General features: G+C 35.4%; 1 protein-coding gene across 1 annotated transcript in view; it reads right to left on the bottom strand.

Moving 5' to 3' along the window:
* Positions 1–21,271, bottom strand: part of LOC109112177 (pyruvate carboxylase, mitochondrial-like) — a 171,981-nt gene that overhangs the window by 127,832 nt on the left and 22,878 nt on the right. The window contains exon 8 of the mRNA XM_042728344.1: positions 14,319–14,437. Within this exon, the coding sequence (XP_042584278.1) occupies positions 14,319–14,437 (119 nt within the window). The remainder of the gene's footprint in view (positions 1–14,318; positions 14,438–21,271) is intronic.

Genomic DNA, 21,271 nt, shown 5'->3' with positions numbered 1-21,271 from the left:
TTAGTTTTCTTCTGGAGGTTGAGTACAGCCCCAGAGCCCCAGCACATTAAACTATAATGAAAGTATTATTTTTCAGCCTGTTTCTGTTTATAGCTTTTTCCCTCATTATCCGTGCCTATCAAAAATGTGGGATGTGGATGGGATGAAAATATACTGATTATACGCACAAAAAGAAATTTGAGAACAACTCTGGATGAAAGGAAATGCAATTTTGGAAACATCTTTTTTTTTAAACAGTGACCAGAAAATATAAAGCTGTTTTTTTGTCCAGAAGAATGTGGGTGAATTCACTAAATAATTTTTGCCAATGCATGCATTTCAACTCAAAAACTTTTCCACTAATCATATGCAATCCATATTATAATGACACTAAATTCTTTAAAATTGGCAACTGCATTATTTTTATCATCTACGTGTCTATTATTGTCTTATTTAAGCTATATATTTTCATATATAGTTCAAATATAACTGTTTACTCAGAGCAAATGGTGCCATGAAATTGGAATTCTTTTTAGGGTAAACTTTACATTATTACAGATTAATCAAAAATTAGTAATAATGTAAATGAAACGATTTATATATGTTTATGAACACAGTCTGTTGACCATGACAGCAGTAATTCATTCAGCGATAATTAGTCTCAAGTATGCCGTACTACAGCAGTCAACTACATCTCTAGATAGTGCTCAGAACCAGTCTACAAGACTGATGTAAATTGCATTTAGCACAATTTTTGTGCATGTTATTTGTGCATGTTATTTTCTACCTGATTAATTAATTTATAAATCCTTTAGTGAAATAGATGATAAATGCATTGTAAATAGTGCGTGCAAACTAAATGGAACTATCAGTGGGTGCAATTTATTTTTAGTGAATCCTTCCTTCTGTATCTTTTTGTGGTCTCTATGCGTGTGAAACTCCAAAGCAACTTTGAGTCCAGAGATACTTTTAATTTCAATGGCCGTGAGGCATTCCACTTCATTAGTGATTCTTGTTTTTGCTTTCTTTTTAATGAGAAACAAAATCAAATAACTGTGAGAGGACAAGCAAGAGGTGCTCATGAATAAAGCTGCACAGATAATGTAGAAAAGGAGTTAAGAATATTTTTCTGAATTTTGTTCTACTGAAAGCTTAAATAAACACATCATTCATTTAAAAGCCTTTTTTTGTAGTCTGCCTCTCTTTCCTCACACACAGGTCCAAAATTAATGTTTTGCAATTATATTTTGCAATTTTATGATAATATTAATACTAATGCTATTACTACTATTACTACTTCTACTAATAAAAATAATAATAGTAATAATAATAATAATTCTCCCCCATGACAATTTCATTTGTAACAAACAGGACAGGCCACTGTGTCAGTGGCAGCAGCATACATGAGATGAATCTGTCCTATGCTTTTATATCTTATCTACTATTCTGCTTAGACTCTTTCTCTTCTTGTAGTTGCATAATTATACTCAGACACATAGGAATAATTTAGCAAAGCCTGTCTAGAACAACAATCCCAAAATTACAATGAGGTGAATGTCCACTCATGATGAATGCTCCACCGTGCAATTCACAAAGACACAAGCAATCACTACTGGTGTCAGCAGATACATACAGTACATTTCTGTAATTTAAATATTTGCACATGCTCTCATCTGTGATCTGCATATAAAACGCACATGCCTTTTTTGCCTATAGGCATCACTTTATTTTCAAACGGCGAACTCATAATTAATGTCTGCCACTGCTATTGAGCCGAGACACCGAGTGAGAAGTTGAGAACGTGTGAGGTATAGAATATCTAATGTCTTACTTTCCAAAAAGTAGTGAGAGAGGGGTGTGTAACTAAGAGAGAAAGTTAGATTGCAATTAATTTGCTCAGACATACAGTATGAAAGCCTGAAAAAAGCTAAAGCACAGCTAAATGTGTCCCTTCTATGTCCGTCCAACAATAAAATAAAGCAATGAATAATGAAGTGAAGTGAAAATGCAATGTAATGTACTGTGATTATTTGAATGTAAAAAAAAGAAAGAAAGAAAAAATCATAGTTATTGCACTACATGCATGTTATTTTAAATCAGGATTAAAATTAAGCACTCTGTAACAGGGGTCATGAAAAATGTTAATCCCTGCAATGAGCAAATATTGCTCACTGGTCTTATTCTCAATATAGATAGCCATTCACCACAGGTCCAGGGTCAAGCATGTGCTGTTCAAATCGAAGAGGTCAGAGAGGACACATGTCACTCAATACTGATCAAAGATCAGCAGGAATGTGTTAATGAGCCTTTAACACCGGGCTGACCTTGAGCGGTTGAGGCCACATCCTTCCCACAAACAAACACACATACACATCTCTGCATCTTCTGCATATCCGACTGAAAAGGTGTACACAATACGTGCACGCAGATAGAAAAGCACATACTGTATGTACTGAGGGGACAAATCCATGTTTCCTATAAGCTTACTTTTAACTCAATTTTCTAGCTCTTGTATTTCATCTGGGTTTCACCCTCAGCCTGCTGTTCACAGAAGCATTAATTATTGGCTTACCGCTTTTATCTGCCACCCCACACTCATGAGTCAGAAAACACATTCAGGAGATAATAGGATAATAATGAAAAAAAAAAAAATCTCAAGTAATAAATACAACATGAAAGAGACAATGAGGCCAGCAGAGACACACAGAGAGAGAGAAGCAGCAATAGCAAAGGACTGTTATGAGATCAAGAAAAACACAAAATACTTTTGAACAAGAAAAATCACAACTACTGTACAGATTGCTCTAGAGTTAAAGGAAAAGCAATGTTGAAACATTTTCTCCTACACAAGATCAGTGTGTAGTACAGACATAATTACAGTGGGATCCAAAAGTCTGAAATCACACTGAAAATATGAGATTTTATTCAGTTAATCCTGCAATAAACAAAAGGTTGTAGTGACATTAAAATAAAACAAATATGTAACATTATTACAGTAATATTTCAGATTCTGCACTATTTCGTAGTCACTTATCAAATAAGTAAATTTGTGAAATTGATCGTCATGCTTCGATTTATGCAGCAAATTATTATTTTTTATTTTTTTATTTATTTTTATTTTTTTAAATGATAATGCTATAATATAACTAATAAAAAAAAAAAAAAAAAAAAAAAAAAAAAAAAGCATTTTCACAATTTTTGGACCACACTGTACCCTATACCTGTACCAAAAAGTGTCAAAACTGTGGTTCCGGTTGGTTCAAATAGTGGCACAGGAATAACACATTTCAGCCTTTTATTATTATTAAAAGATATAGATATAAGAGTATTTATTTGAAATCGAAATATCCTCAATTTAATGCTTCCTTGCTGAATAAAGGTAACCTATAAATAAATAAATAAATAAAAATCTTTCAGACCTTAAACTTTTAAACAGTCGTGTACTTCAAAATTGACTCTATATACTTTGTTAGCACACATTGCTAGTATTGAGGTGAAAAATAATCCATGCAAGTTCATTTAAAAACAACAACAACAACATATTTGTCTTGGTCATCAAAATCTGAATATTTGCTTCCACTCTGAAATGACATTCCTTCTCTGATGACGTCAGTCTTATCCTTAACCATGGCCTCTCCAACCTTTAGTTTGCTATAAGTGAGAGATGGAGAGGAGGCGCGCTAAAATAACATTCAATATTCTGTTTCAGTTGGAAATACGTCATTAAACTGAAATATAGTTGGCAGCAACTTCGAGTTTACAAGGACTTTAAAGTCAGGTAAATGTGTATTTGGACAGGTCTGCAAGATAGAGGAGTTAAAGTGAAGAGAAAGTAAAAACGTGCAAAGAAACCAGCACTTCACTATCTTTATCAGAGCACAGCATGCAACTACAACAAAGCCCATTTCCAGCTCTTATCACACAGAGCAGGCCCCAGCACGGAGCTCCACCCTAAGGCTCATTATTCCAATCATATCAAATACAAGCAGGCATGGCTCCTCACAGCTTAGGTTATCCACATTGTTTGATGATGCACAGTGGGGCTCAGCATGGAGCTCTGCTGGGCTTCATACTGCACCTCAGGTCAGAGTGAATAGGCCTGAACGCTGAGCTGCGCTGTGAGGCGCGGCTGAGTGAACGCAGAGGCCGCAGCCTGTTAGCATTCTCAAGTAGCTGTGCTGGATTTCATCGGCCTGCAGTATGCTGAGCTGGGGAATATGATTGAAAGCAGGTTCTGTAAAAAGCTACAGGCAAAGAGAATTTTTACACTTGGTAAAGTGCTTTACACAATACTTAATACATGTTTTCAATACTCTTAAGACAGTCAGCACAATAGCAGTGTGGACTAAACTGAGGATTATTTAGTCTTTGCTTTGATACAAAATGCATTCGATGACCACCTAAACTCAAAACACTAGCAAATCCCTATGCAACAATAAAACTGTTAAAAGCTATGTTAAAAAAAAGTGTGGAGCAGATTCAAAAAAAAAAAAAAAAAAACTAAGAATAGTATTTTTATGACAAAAAGACTGATACATAAAATTGCCAACATGAGAAAACTGTATTGTATCTCACTTCGCTGCACCAAATCTAACACAACCAATTATTTTGTTACTTAGTTCAGACATAAGCAAAATGTATTTATTTATTTATTTTTATTTATTTATTTATTATTTTTACATTTCTTGACCAGTAGGTGGTTCTGTGCTACTAAAGCCTAACAATCCAATTTTGCATGCTCTTCACTGGATTTGCTCATGCACTACATGGTCTATCGAAAATTACATCATAGAGTGCAATCGATTTGGTGTGAGACAAGAAATCAGAAAGAAAATAATTTTGCTTCTAGCACTGTACTTTACCTACAGTACACAGTGAATAAGACAGTACTGTGTGGATTTAAAGTGAACAGCAGAAGAACAGAACTCTGCATCCAACATGGACAGACATCCATGCACAGAGTGCTTGTGTTTTTTTTCCCTTTTTTTCACAGGCTACAATTAACACTTCAGATGATGTAAAAGCTGGTTTGGTTAAAGTTTACAATGTTTGTGGCATTAACCTTTTTTTTGTGTGTGTGGCTATTGAATGATTTGTTTAAATCATAAATTTGAAGAATGCTGACAGTAAATGAAAAAAAAAAAAACTGTTATAGCACTTGCCTTTCTATTTTTCCACACAGAATTGTTCAATAAAAGGTATCTCATGTAGATATCTGTAAAAATACATTTACATGACAAAAGCTAGCTGAGATCACTTCCACTCCGTCAAGTTAATTAAAATCAATTTAATACACCATACTATAGTGCTATACTAACACTCCCACCACCTCTATTCCGTGTGTTTCTCTGCACAGGCCCCGTGCACCCAGGACGCGATCTTCCGAGATGTCCTTCACTCCGGCGCCAGGACACCATGGACCCTGGGTGCACCCGCAGCGGAAGAAGCAAGCCAAACTGCTTTGTTAATAATTGGAATCTTTTCTGGGAGCATCCTAGGCTTTTTCGCGCTGATGGCCTGCACCCCAGCAGAGTCAGAACGGAACTGCTGTCGGACAACATCTCCAGGACACTAAGCTCCATATGACTAGTAAGCAAAATATTCAAATAACTGCTATGATGACTTTTGTTCTACCCACTTAAATGATAGAAGTACTTGGGCTGTCCAATCTATTAAGACTGTGTCTGTTCCCCGAATAGTGAGGTCAAAATATAAATGTAATGCACGATCTAGAAAAAATCTGATTGTGATTAAACCAGAGAATTGCAAAATAAATGAACCAAAATGATTTTTAAAGTTTGGGCTCCTAAACATTAGAGCACTCGCACCCAAAGCATTTACTGTAAATGAAATTATCACAGATAATAGATTTGATCGACTCTGCTTGACTGAAACCTGGCTAAAACCAAATAATTATATTGGTCTAAATGAGTCTACTCCACCAAGCTACTGTTATAAGCTTGAGTCCTGTCAAACTGGTCTTGGCGGCGGTGTTGCAACAATACGTATATACTGTAGTGATATTCTCAATGTTACTCAGAAAACAGGATACAGGTTTAACTCATTCGAAATACTTCTGCTTAATGTTAAACTGTCAGATATGCAAAAGAAATCTATTGTATCTCTTGCTCTGGCTACTTTGTATAGACCACCAGGGCCGTATACAGATTTCCTAAAAGAATTTGCAGATTTCCTCTCAGACCTATTGGTTCCTGTTGATAAAGCAATAATTGTCAGAGATTTTAACATTCACGGTGATAATACAAATGATGCATCAGGACTTACGTTTACTGTCCTAATAAACTTTTTTGGAGTCAAGGAAAATGTCACCAGGCCCACTCATCATTTTAATCAAACTCTAGATTTAATTATATCGCATGGAATCGATCTTACTGATATAGATATCGTACCTCAAAGTGATGATGTTACTGATCATTTCCTTGTATTGTTATCGTCCAGGAAGAACTATTGTTCCAACCACTAAAGGCAGATTCATAAATAACCTGCTTGATTTATCTCAACTGGTCTGTGTACCAATAAATACACATGAACTAGACGAAATTACTAGCAACATGGGCACTATCTTCCCTAATATATTAGAAGCTGTTGCCCACATCAGATTGAAAAAGGTTAGCGAAAAACGGTACAACAGTAATACCCATTCTCTAAAGAAAGAAACTCATAATCTTGAGCACAAATGGAGAAAAACTAACTTGGAAGTTTTTAGAATTGCATGGAAAAACAGTATATGACAGGAAGAGCTAAATAAACTTATCACGGCATCTAAACCCATAACATGTTTATTAGATCCTGTACCCTGAAAGAGTTGTTACCTGTAGCAGAAGAACCGCTTCTTAATATTATTAACTCGTCATTATCTTAGGTCATGTCCCAAAACCATTCAAGCTTGCGGTTATTAAGCCTCTTATTAAGAAACCACAACTAGATCCTAATGAACTGTCTAATTACAGACACATTTCAAATCTTCCGTTTATGTCTAAAATTGTAGAAAAAATGTTGTCTGCTCAATTGTGCTCCTTCCTGCAAAAAAATTAAATAATATATATATATATATATATATATATATATATATATATATATATATATATATATATATATATATATATATATATATATATATATATATATATATATATATATATATATAAAGAATTTCTGTCAGGTTTCAGGCCCCATCAAAGCACAGAAACTGCACTTGTTAAAATTACAAATGACTTGCTTCTTGCGTCAGACCAAGGCTGCACCTCAATGCTAGGTTTACTTGATCTTAGTGCTGCGTTCTACACTATAGATCAGGGGTCGGCAAGTAAGTTTGTCATCGGGCTAAAAAACTTTTTCGCCACTAGATGGCGGGCCAGAACATACATACATACATACATACATACATATATATATATATATCTATATATATATATATATATATATATATATATATATATATATATATATATATATATATATATATATATATATATATTAGGGCTGGGCGATATATCGCATGCGATATATCGCATGTCACACGCATTTCGTCAGTAAAGCCGGTTCCCTGATTACTGCTAAATCGCCATCACCTGCTTTCAAATGGAGCGGCATTTAATAGACAGAGCCGTAGTTCACTGACAAGCTACGCAATATCGCGTTCATTATCGAAGGCGATTCATCTGCGATAATGAACGCGATATTGCAAAATATTATTACTTACCTACAGTATTAGGGCCCTTAATGGTTTAGCTCCTGCGTACATAACTAGTCTACTACCATTTTACAATCCATCATGTTACCTAAGGTGGCAAAACTCTGAACTTTTGGTAGTACCTAGGATAGCAAAGTCCACTAAAGGAGGTAAAGCTTTTTCACATTTGTGACCCTGGACCACAAAACCAGTCTTAAGTGTAAAATCTTCAAAATTGTCTTATGCATAATCTGAAAGCTGAATAAATAAGCTTCCCATTGATGTATGGTTTATTCGAATCGGACGATAATTGGCCGAGATACAACTATTTGAAAATCTGGAATTTGAAGGTGCAAAAAAAATCTAAATATTGAGAAAATCACCTTTAAAGTTGTCCAAATGAAGTCCTTAGCAATGCATGTTTCTAATCAAAAATTAAGTTTTGATATATTTATGGTAGGAAATTTACAAAATATCTTCATGGAACATGATTTTTACTTAATATCCTAATAATTTTTGGCATAAAAGAAAAATGGATAATTTTGAACCATATAATGTATTTTTGGCTATTGCTACAAATATACCCCATTGACTTAAGTTTGGTTTTGTGGTCCAGGGTCACATTTGGCTCCCAAACTCTGGAATAGCCTTCCTGATTACGTTCAGGGTTCAGACACTAAAAATCCATCTAAAAATATATTAAAGAAACATCTATTTGGCCAAGCATTCAAAAAATGCATCTCATAATCTTGTACTGCAGTTATATCTGATCAAATGCACATTATTATTCCTTAGGTTGGGTTGAACAAATAATTTTTTGCTTGGTTGGAACAGCAGCTACGCTAATTATGTCTCTATTTGTTTCTCTCTTTTCAACTAGGATTTACGCAAGCTTCACTCTAGATCCAGAACACCTGAGAAGAGATGATGCCAACTCCTCAGAGTACATCAGATGCTGCCAACCCTGAAACAACATACAGAACTACAAAATTTTTCTATAAGTTTGATTGCAACATATAATAATTGCTGTTAATAGTGTTCATCGTCTGTTTGATTACGTCTTTAATTGACGTTACATTTCTGCCATATGAACATTAACTGACAGTCACCACTGATAAGCTACTGCTTAATATAAAAGGATTTGTATCGTGAAACGCGCTATACAAATAAACTGTGATAAATGATAAACCCTATTGATTCGGATAACAATTTATTCACAGTAGATAAGCTCACATGGTCAGTCACATGATTATAAATAAAATGTAATATGTTTGGAATAATAAGAATACATTCAAAAAGTAATTATATCCTATCTATTATTTGATTATTTAAATCTCCTGTTTTAAAATAGGACAACAGACATGCTATATTTAAATGGTTTACTGTCTTGCATTGTTTCTCTTAACAATGTGGAGTTTAGCAGAAATACGTTAATGCAACCTCTTATTTACATAAGGTAAACACAAAGCTGATTGGTTTATATTTTGTTGATATATTTGTAAATAAAACATTTTAAAATTGTATTTCAAATGTTTATGTGCTTTTCTTCTCTTTCTTCTTTTTGTTCTTAACAGCTCTCACTGGGGTGGAGCAGTTATGAAATGTGGTTCTTGCAAATACTTTTCAGCAATTTCAGTAATAAATATTCATGCAAATTAAAGCAAAGTGCAACAGTTACTGTATGGCAGTGGTCAAAAAGGATTTAAACAGTGAATTTTGAATTGATCCCATCTTGTAAACTCAGAGATGTGGATTCAAACGGCAATTAAAATACTAGAGTGTTCGTCAAAGACCAGTAGGTAATTTGACCAGGGATTTTTACGTGAGTAGTGGGAGAAAAACAAAGTCATTCTGGATTCGGATGGCAATAAAATCACAGACTAACCCCTATGTGCTGAAAATAACTTACGTCCCCATGAAAATCAATTACCATCTGAATCAGGCTAAAGACAGCCACCTAATGAAGATGGAGAATGGGTGCTACTGTTTAGTTGCTATAGGGTTCTAATTTTCGACCTTTCAGAAAAATGTATTGGCTGATGAGTAATTTAAAATAAAAATGTGACCCTGGACCACAAAACCAGTCATAAGTAGCATGGGTATATTTTCAGCAATAGCCAACAATACACTGTATGGATCAAAATGATAGATTTTTCTTTTATGCCAAAAATCATTAGGATATTAAGTAAAGATCTTGTTCCATGAAGATATTTTGTAAATTTCCTATCATAAATATATCAAAAGTTAATTTTTGATTAGTTATATGCATTGCTAAGAACTTCATTAGTAACTTTAAAGGCGACTTTCTCAATTTTTTTGACTTTTTTTTTGCACCCTCAGATTACAGATTTTCGAAAAGTTGTATCTCAGCCAAATATGACTATATCCTAACAATCCATACATCAACGGGAAGCTTATATTATATTATATACAAATCCTTATGACTGGTTTTGTGGTCCCGGGTCAAATGTGTAATTTTAAACAAAATATTGGCTGATACATCTGTCTACAACTACTAGAAAACACCCAAAGATAAGAAAAAAGAAAGAGAAAAGAAAAAAAGCGGCAGCCTAATGGTCTGTGCATCCAATGGTTGCATGTGGAGTTGTAAGTGAAGGTCACCCCAGAGACTTTCTGAGATTCTGCTCTGTCATCATTGTGTCCTTCAGTAAGGCTGTTAACCTGACTGCTCTAGGGAAACCGTTTCTGCAATTAGTGTACTTGGATGACAAATGTCTGCTAAATGGCAAATAACAACACACACACAGAGCCATAAAGACCCTGATGACACCATACTAGAGTAAGTCATGTAAGCTTAAAAAGCAACACCTCAGTTTATTGTAGAGCATGTTTTCAGAAAAAAAAGATGGACAAAAATACGAATAAAAACAGCAGAAGGTAAAGCTCCAGCGCAGAGCTACGTCCACCAGGAGCCATTACATTTAATGAAATCCTTCTTTGGAATGCCCTAAGCACATAAAGCTAGCGGCTACTGTTCTACAGACCTCCAACAGATTTTAAAGGAAATACAATCCCACTAGGGCTTCCATTTATATCCTGATCTAAGAATAACTTCATTTGTCTAAACTGCACAGCAGAGATGGTAAAACTGGTTTGGGATCAGCACAGAAGAGTGTAAGAGGAGGATGACCTCTGAGGTCATTTCTGTGCTTTGATTTATGATGCTAGAACAAGAGTTTGGGGGAATGAAGGTAAGGATCAATATGGACTGGAGGAGCCTCAATAGAGCAACCAATCAGAATCAGAGAAGAGAGACTCAATTCATATTTCAAAGAATGTGTCAACAAATGATGAAAAATCTCAATGGAGCATTTCCCTCAGTACGAACATAAATTCACTCTCAGCAAATAATGCTGTAAAGAGCTGGGGGAAAAAAAAGTGTGTAAAAAAGAAGTAATGTTAATTATTGTTTGGGGAGGAGACTGTCCATCTAATCCAGCCAATCATATCACAAAAATATGCCTATATAAACAGCTGCTTACCTCAGTCCTGCAACAGAAACATAAAAAACCCTGATAAGAATGAACAGGGAAAAACAAACGGGATGAAGGATGAGAAAGAGGAGTCCAAACAAAAGCCAGAGAGGAGATATGACACAGAGAAAAAAAGAAATGGAAGAAAAACATGAAAGAGACTGAAAGAAGAGGAAAGGGGAAGGGAAAGGTTGTGAACTAAATCACAGAAATTGATAAGGGTATTAGTGTCAGAAAGAAAGATGAAATAGGTTTTCTGCCTCCTTCATCAAAAAAACCCACACACACCTCACACTATACCCTCTACAAAACCATATCTCTCATATTTTATCAGCCTCTTTTGCAGTTCATCCTTGTTTCTGTGTCCTCTTCTGTCTCAAACAGTGCAACCCGAAATAAAGATCTACTGCAACAATTTAGAGACTTTGTTGAACAGTCATTACTCAATATGTGGTGGGCTACACAGAACACACATATATCCGCCTGCACAAAAACAAACACTATTACAACATATATACATCCACACGGATAAGCACAAAAACCTTGGCCATATTTCACTCCAAAATCATAAGAAGTATAATGCAGTATAAAGCCTATTATAGGACCATTGCACATTATTTTGACAATTCAGTACTGTAATGTGTAAGGAAATAATGATAAATTATTCAAATTATATAGTTGTTATACATTTTGGTAGTCCCTGTTATTTAAATTTAATGTTAAATATGTAATAGTTATATGATGTACTGAATTTAATTTAAGCTAATTTACATTAAATAAATCTTTGTGTCTGGACAGCACTATTTTCATTACTGATTGTCAGCATTACAGTAATGAGAATTAAGGGGGGTGGGGGTGTGTGCTTAATTGCCCTTAATCATGAACTAGATGTCTTAATGGTTTATCCAGACAGATTAATGAGATTAAATGTGGGGAAAATTACTGTAAATCTCCTGCTTTTCAGAATCTTGCTCCTGAGAAAAAATACTCCAATAATCTCTTAAATTCTCTTTAAGAGTTTCAGATTAGGTCTCAACAACGTCTAAATCTGTGCTGAGAATTGCTAATGTATCAAATATAAAGTCATAGATTTCAGTACAAATTCAAACTAGGGAAGTCTAATACATCGTGTTACAAAAAAATTAAATACTCATATCCTGTTTCTTTTTAAACAAATAACCTAGTCTACACTATCCACACTCATTTTATGGCTCTATACTCATATTTTATGGTAATTAAAAACAAAAACACTGTACATATAGTTGTATACAACAAATAAACTAGGAAAACTAGGACTAGGAAGAGATGGATAGTATGTTAACAAAGTAAATAATAGTGTAGGGAAAAAAAATAATATAGAAAGGTCTTTCCCCTATCAAGAGCACATTTCCATTTTTTCATTACAATAAGCATGAAAAAGAAATTACAGTGTTTTTATCAAATCAAAAACACACAGTCACACTTTATGACATTAAACACAAACAGAAACCACAACGAATGGATCACATTAGCGTATAAAATGGAATACATTATCAATCTTTCACAAACACACACACACACACACACACACACACACACACACACACACACACACACACACACACACACACACACACTTTGTGCAGCAAAATAAACATGTACAAATATGACTGCATTACAGAGCATCTATATTTCCCCATGTAAAGGCGACAGTATAATATTCACACAAATGACAGACTAATACTCATTATATATTTCAGTAAATCCTTTGCAAATCTAAGATGGCAGCACACGCAATGAGAGCCTATTCAAAGCAGCACTGTCAACTACACTTGACAACTCTGATATCTATAATGTATGAGAATCCATTTCTGTGGTGAGGAACTTGTGCTGGAAAACAAAGATGGGTCTGTGTGTGTGTATGTGTGTAGGGGAAGAATGAAAGGAGTGCTATCAATCATTTGACTCATCAGTGCGTTAATGTCTGCGTGCTTGTCAGCATGGGTGTGTATGCGTGTGTGTGTGTGTGTGTGTGTGTGTGATGAGATCAGGCTCATCTCTATGTCATTATGGAGCAGCTCATAGGTTATCAGGGGAGGTGAGAGCTATTTATAACACCTCTTTACTTTTACTTCCTCTCTCTCACACTCTTTTTCTCTCATACACATGCTGTTCCTAACACATGTTCTCTCCCCCCTTGACCAACTTCTCAAGGTGGGGTGGCAGACAAGCATTTATCCTAGACACTGTACATTGACAGTCTGCAAACACATACACCAACATATGCATGCAAATTAACATGCATGCTGCACGTCCTCACACATTGGTAATATTCTGGCCTACACATTTATTGCAGACACATCATTCACAGTACTTCAGACTGTCTTATGGGGAGGTACAGATTAAAGAGCTATAATTCCTTAACGTTTCCTCCAATTTTGATGAGAATACCCTCACATTAAAGCTCAGAGTGTGCACTTTAAGCCAATATTCATTATATAACTGTAACTTGAATATGCTTTGGTCAACAGCTAAAATAATAAAAGCTGTGCCTGTGTCCAAATATATATGGACCTAACTGTTCCTACAGTTTGACCTACAGCAGTGGTTCTCAACCTTTTTAACTTTTTTGACACTCTAGCACTATTATTATTATGTTTTACTTATTTTAAAGCATGGAAACTCCTTGTGAATAAATGAATAAACAAATTAATTAATTAATTTTTTAAAAAGCATGTAAATTAACTCTTGAGTGCAACTTCAGCCTGTGAATGAAATTATTGCAGCATTTGTATATTTGCACACAAGTGCTCTTCAGTGGTTGACTGTTGAAGTAATTGAAGTGTACATAATGTATGGCCTTCTTAGAATTCGCTTTGATTTAAAAAAAAAAAAAAACATCTACAAGAATATAATAGCAAATGTAAATGTTATATCCTCCAGACATTCTGATTCAAATAAATGAATGGAGAATATACACACAAACACAAATCTATGATGTGGTTTTGATTTGCCATTAATTTAATGCTTAGTATATGCAAAGTTAAGTTAACATTTTGGAAAATAGCCCAAAACAAGCTATAAATCTAGCAAAAAGCTATAAAATCCTCAACATCTTTGGGAGTTTATTTCCTGTGCATTTTGAAAATGTCATTGTATAGTTGGTCACTCACTCAGTGATTTCCTCGGTAACTGTATGTTCCACCTGTAGACGGGAGTTCACCTCGATGAAGTAGTGTTTCCCATGTTTGTCAACCAGGAACTCTACTGTGCCTGCGTTCTCATAACCCACCTATGGAAAACAAACAAAAAACAGTTTTAGTGTTAGCACAAAAATACATTCGAGAATAGTTGTTTATGGACCACCTTAAACCTCCTTATCACACACAGCTAAACATCTAGTTGAGTACCTGTTAAGTCTCCTGCCTGCCGTAATTTTTAAGCAAGACTTAAGACTTAGGTTCGATTTTTCAGCTGTGTTTGATTAGGGATAAGCTAAACTCTGCAGGATGGTGGCCCTCTGGGATCAGAGTTGCCTATCTCTGATATACTTGAAGCTGCACTGTGCTTTGGAAGTCATCCAGTAAAATCGGTTGCTAAGTTCAGGCATGATACAAGAACCCAACACACGAGCTCCAAAGCATGCAATGATCAAAAGATGCTTGAAACTAGAAATAGTGGTAACAATGTCAGATATGACATTATGGTATGGTTATGGTATGGAATTATGAGAAGATGAGTAAGTTTGAGAACTTTATTTACATGTGCCGGTATCCCCTGGGGCTTCTGCTTGAGCTCCCAGAGGAATGACAATTTGCACCTAAAATTATGAGCAGAGATTTAGTTTAAAAAGCCCAAACTTTCCCTCTTAAATCTCTCAAGCTTTTAGAATAAAAAAAGCCCTCAGGCGATTGGTTAATTCTGCTGAACAGCGTGGTGCCAGTGGAAGGAAGCAAAGAAGCTTTTGGTAAAAGCCATGAAATCAGCAGGACTGCTGGTCTTGACACCAGCCAAAAACACAACCCATGGAGCAGGAGATGTGCATGAGATATACAGTAGAGACTAGGTGAGATGAAGACAGTCTCACATTATACATAAGAGACGAAAACAGAAGGAGACAAAGATACAAGAACCCACTTCTTCTAAAGTCTGCAACTCTCTTCTCTTTTTCTGGTGTCTTCTCTCTCACGCGCTCTTTCATACACGCTCTCATTCAGGCTACTTGGATACACTGAAGGGATTGAAGATAATCCAGTGCCAAAATTCACTGTAATCTGATCCAATTTCTCTCCACAATTCAGCATTGCCTACTAATCCCACATTGCAATGAGCTTGCCAAAAACAGACGCTCACCCACACAAACAACACAAACACAATATACACACACAAATATAATTTCAAACATAGCTTTGTAAATTCACTCTGACATATTACAATATTTACCACATATACATGGACATAAATCCACACTTTTAGATGCTTTACACAAACGAACAGACTTTTAAACTGCTGGGGCACTGATTTGACTAAATTAATTCATTCTTTTACTCAGTGCCCACACTTTTTCTATTCATCCCTCTTTCCTGCATCCCTCCACAACCCATGCCAATCGTGCCAGGAGGATTTGAAGCTCTTTAATCTTAACCAACTAACATGACCATGAGAACAGGGTTCAAACTGATGTCATTAGAGAGAGCAAGGGAGAGGAAAAAATGTATGAATCAATGAAAAAACATAAGGGTGACTGAACAAACAAAAAAATCAATGAATGAAAAAAATAAAAATGAATGAACTAATGAATTCTGAGTTAAAATCACAAGGGTTTCTTCATGGAAATTTTTTTAAAATAATTTTTAGGGTGCTGAATTTGTAATCTGTAAACCATTTCGCCATACATGCACAAAATACATACTGATGTCACTGCAAATAGATTAAATTGCACCCGCAAAATGATTTATCAAGCATGAATGTAGCTTCAGATCCTGCAACTGCATGTACAAATTGATACCACTGGAAGGCAGGAATTGATCTGATTCATGTGGATACACATGTAACTACTGTCATAAATGGAAAATTATGAGAATATGTAGATTTGCCCAATGCTGCTGGTTTTCTGGCATGCACTAATGTGACATGATTTTTTCATAAGCAATTGATTTATTCAAAATCATAACTGAACTTCAAGGGGTTTCATGCAAAATGATGAATACGTTCATTTAAATAAACATACTATAACTGACTAGGGGTCGACCGATTATCGTCGTGGCCGATTATCGGCGCCGATATTAAGCATTTTTATAGTTATCGGCATCGGCCATTTTCAAAACCGATTTGCCGATAAAACCATTTTATTTTGAAATGCGCGATCTGGCACTGATCCAGCCACCTCAGTCAGAGCGCACCGCTCTGTGGCCTAGACTAAGCCCCGCCCACATCGTCCGTCTGATTTGTTGGGAGTCACGAGCCTGGCCAATCAATACGGCTGGCGCGGCTGGAAAATGTTCCGCTCTCACACCGAAAGCACAGGAGGAGCTGCTTCAGTGATCATCATCACACATCAATAAGTTATCTCTCGAAGGTAAGAATGCAGTAAACGTTCCCGAAGTTGCAATAAATCACTACACTGAAGTTGCAAAACACCTAAATATAATTGATTTATGATGACAAGCCCCGTTCAGTTTATTATACTGTGAATTCCCGGTCAATGTCCGTCATTGCAGTAATATGCTTTAACGGATCATCACATCAGTGCTGAGATAATGAAACTAAAACCTACTTCTCTCACCATTCGGCCAACTTAACGTTATATTGTGAATAGATTATCAACACGAATGAATTCACTCACGTCTGCTGCGGTTTTTTTTTTTTTTTTTGTGTGTTGTTCACATAGCTTCACTGAACAGCGTCCGTTCCGTTAGGGCTCTTAGTCAAAAAAAATTCGCATATTTGGAGAAATATTGCTTTATTCTAACATGATTGCAAAATAATAATTTATCATACAGATTCAGAATTACCATTATGCAATTTTGAAGAGCTGAAAGGGCATCAAGCGCGAGCTCTGACACCCTGACACGACGCGAGCTCCCTATTCCTGATTTAGTTATCTCCGCGGCCACGCTCTCTCATTTGACTAATAACCAGGATGGGGGGGATTTCCCCCCTTCTGGTCTATGCATCCCTGCCTCTGCTGAATAACCTTTTATCCCCGGTGGGGATAAAAACATCATGCAAACCCGCTCTGACGTCCAGATCTGAATCAAATGATTCGCGATACGCGATCCGATTGAAGCGCATCGAAACAGTGAATCATTTTGCGACGCAATGGTTTAACTGATTCGGAGTTTCAAAAAGCTCCGTTGTGTTCTTTGCTTGCTTTCTCAATGTAATTTGTTGTTTGAATAACCGTGGACATTAAATCATTACAATTAATAGGCCTAACATAGGCTTACAATGTTTTTATTAAACTGAGATCACACTAAATACAATTTCCGTCGTATTAAAAACATTTAATAAAATTTTTCAAAAGCATCCCCCCCTCTGTTTATTTCACAAATCGCACCCTGCTAATAACCCTATGCTAATAACGTAAATTGTCAATAATCTCACATTGCACGTTTCTGGATGACGCTGTCCTGTATACTTCCTAGTTGTATCGCCGTGATAAACAGTCAAACAAACATTTTACACATCAAAAAAAAACAAACAAAAAAAACATAATTAACAATATGGGTTGTGTGTGATTTTAATGCTATATATATATATATATATATATATAAAAAAAAACACACACACACACAAACACAAACACACAAACACACACACAAATATATATATACAAATATATATATATATATATATATTTAAATATACATAGAGAGAGAGAGAGAGAGAGAGAGAGATAACATTTATTTTCCATTATTTGTTCATTTGTTGCTGTTTAAATTTGCTTTAAGTTTTACTTTGTTTATAGGATGCTGCTGATGGATGCAAGTTTTACTTAGTTTACAGAATGCTGCTGATGGATGCTCCCAGCACTTTTTATGTTTGTTATTATTATTAATATTAATGTTGTTATTATGAACAGTTCTCAGAATTAAAGATGTGTTAAAAATAATTTAAAGAGAGTCTTTGTCAGAGGCCTTTTTATTCTTAATTTTGACATTAATTTTCATTTTTACACTAGACACGTATCGGTTCAAAATATCGGTTATCGGTCTCCTTGATCTGTAATAATCGGTATCGGCATCGGCCCTGAAAAATGCATATCGGTCGATCCCTATAACTGACTTGTATATAAAAATGTGTAGAATGCATGTATATTTGTACAATAAATCATATTATATTTGTCTATTATTCTAAACATTAATATACATTATATAAAAAGAAATATAAAGACATTCTTGAGTCATACATCAGAGTTAAATAACACTGTAAAATCAATCCAAACTCAAACTAAACAACAACAAAACCTTGACATTGCATAGCTAGAGAAGCATAATAGTTTACACCATTGATTCTCAATCATTTTGACTCCAAGGTTCACCTTTATCCAAGACACTATTCAAAGGCAATCATATCTAAGATAATATGTGCCTCTTGGACATCTGTTCTAATAAAAATACATAAAAGTATGGTGTCAGTTAAATGTTCTACTCCTTTATTTTCAGTAAATGTTTGAGAATTTTGATTAAGATTGTGTTAATATAACTAATTTATAAAATGGTTCCAGTCTTTGATTCTGATTGGTCAACAGCTGTGTTTTATTCATGATAAAGCATGACTATGACTGCTTCACCCAACTCTTGTGGGTATCATTGCACAACACCCTTAGCAACCACCCTTTGCATCATAAACAATCAATATAACATCAAAACTGTCCCATGTATTATGTATTTCAACAAAAATAACTTCTTATTTATGTAATGATTTATGATTGACTCCCCTGCTAGCCTTATGTTGCATTATTCACCTTTAATTTCACACGCTGTCAAAAAAAGTCTTCTCATAGGGAAGATAATTATCACTGAAGATACTCAGCTTTGCATCATGCTTAACAACGCCCTTCAGCCATGACTTATTCACAATACAGCATAGCATCTTGTACCTTACTGCTTAATTTGCATAACTTGAAGACTTATTGGGGCCTCACTGGAAATTGGGTTTTATCTACTTTGTACCTGAAAATACAGTCTTTCCTTGAATTATGCTGCTCAGCTTTACTCAGCTCCTCACTTTTCACTGTCCTACCCGTAAAGCACAACAAAGACCTCAACCAAAATGTTGCTGCAAATTGTATTTTAATCTTTCATGTCATATAATGCTCTTCACCTCATACTGTCTACAAACTTACAAATACATTCATCATAGATATACCACTTTATAAACAGTATAACAGAATAATGCATGTTTTCTCAAAAAACAAAAACAAAAACAAAAAAACATTTATTTTGAAAAACTCATACTGATCCCAAACTTTTAAACAGTAGTATACTGACTATATACCATTCTTGTAGTGTCATTGATTAATCAGCAATGTCATGACATCATTTTCCTGTGGCTCCATAGTGATTAATGCAATACAACCCTATTTGCAAGTACAGACATTTTAAATGCAATTAAAAACTAAAATCTCTCATTTATCTGACAAGAAAAAATCTCCTTAATCTTGCTTGATACAAAACTTCACCTGCTCAACAGTCTGTGGTCATTGTTGCCAAATTCCCATTCATGATGTGCCATACATTTTCAATAGGAGACAGATCTGGACTGCAGGCAGGCCAGTCAAGCACATCCACTCTGTCTATGAAAGCATACTGTTGTTGCTCGTGCAGAAAGAGTCTTGGCATTGTCTCACTCTAATAACCATGCAATTCCATGGAGAAGTCATTTTGATAGCAGCATATGTCACTGTACAATCTTAATATATGCCTCACCTTTAATGGTACCTTCATACTGTATGTAATGTAATAGTACCTTAAACATAGGTAATGCCATTGGGGGCATCATACCCAATACTGTACAATCTTAATATATGCCTCAGCTTTAATGGTACCTTCATACTGTATGTAATGTAATAGTATATTCAACATAATGCCGTTGGGGGCATCGTACCCAATACGATGACAGATGTTGGCTTGTGCACCTGTTGCTGATAGAAGTCTGGACAATTTATTTTGTCTTTGGCACAGAGAACTCAATGTTTGTTTTTCCTAAAAACAAGCTGAAATGTGGACTCATCTGACCACAGCACACATTACCACTGTCTTTTAGACCACCTGAGATAAGCTTGGGCCCAGAGAACATGGCAGAATCTTTGCAGAGAATTGATGTACAGTATGGTTTTCTTTTATGTAACAGAGATTAAGGCTGCATTTCTTGATGCAGAGATGGGTGGTTTTCTGAAGTACTTTTGAGCCCATGTGGCTATATTTAACACAGTAGCATGATGGGTTTCATACATTCACATTTCCTGGCTTTCACTGAGATTTCTCCAGATTTCCTGAATCTTTTCAAAATTGTTTTTTAATCATGATATCCTCACCTATTACCAATTCATCTGCTTATTGTGGAATGTTTCAAAACAGTTGAAATCTGTTCAAAAATGTCCCAACATTTTGAAAATGGGGTTGTACATTTACGCCCCAAACAAGAAAAAATGGCTTTAATTTAGGTTTCTGCAGTTTTTCACGAGATAAACAGGAATGCTAACGGAGAGCTTACTGCAGATGCTACAGACCTCCTTGACCTGCAGAAGTGTCGACAGACCTCCCTATCTCTTTTAAAATCCTTTCACCTCGCCATTGGATTTCTGGTTTCTGGGAAATACTTTTCAACTGAATTCAATACTTTATTGTGCTACTTCGCTTTATGATGCAGCGTCAAATAGCCAGGTTATAACGAGTTCCATAAGGAGAGGCAGGATGAAAGGACAGATGGTGAAGAGAAGAGTGGGGGGTAAGAGAGAGAGAGAGAGAGAGAGAGAGAGAGAGAGAGAGAGAGACGCTATCAGTGTCTTTTTAATCAGATGTGTTTGTGGTGACATGTGATTATAATCGGCTCTCAAGTGGCTCCCATGGTGACAATTCACCTACAGATATGACCCAGAATATGCCAATGAAAAGAATAG

Source organism: Cyprinus carpio, chromosome B7 (assembly GCF_018340385.1).
Source record: "Cyprinus carpio isolate SPL01 chromosome B7, ASM1834038v1, whole genome shotgun sequence".
In the NCBI taxonomy this organism is placed as follows: domain Eukaryota; kingdom Metazoa; phylum Chordata; class Actinopteri; order Cypriniformes; family Cyprinidae; genus Cyprinus; species Cyprinus carpio.
Note: the sequence above shows the minus strand (reverse complement) of the source record. Positions and strands in the feature narration are given on the sequence as shown.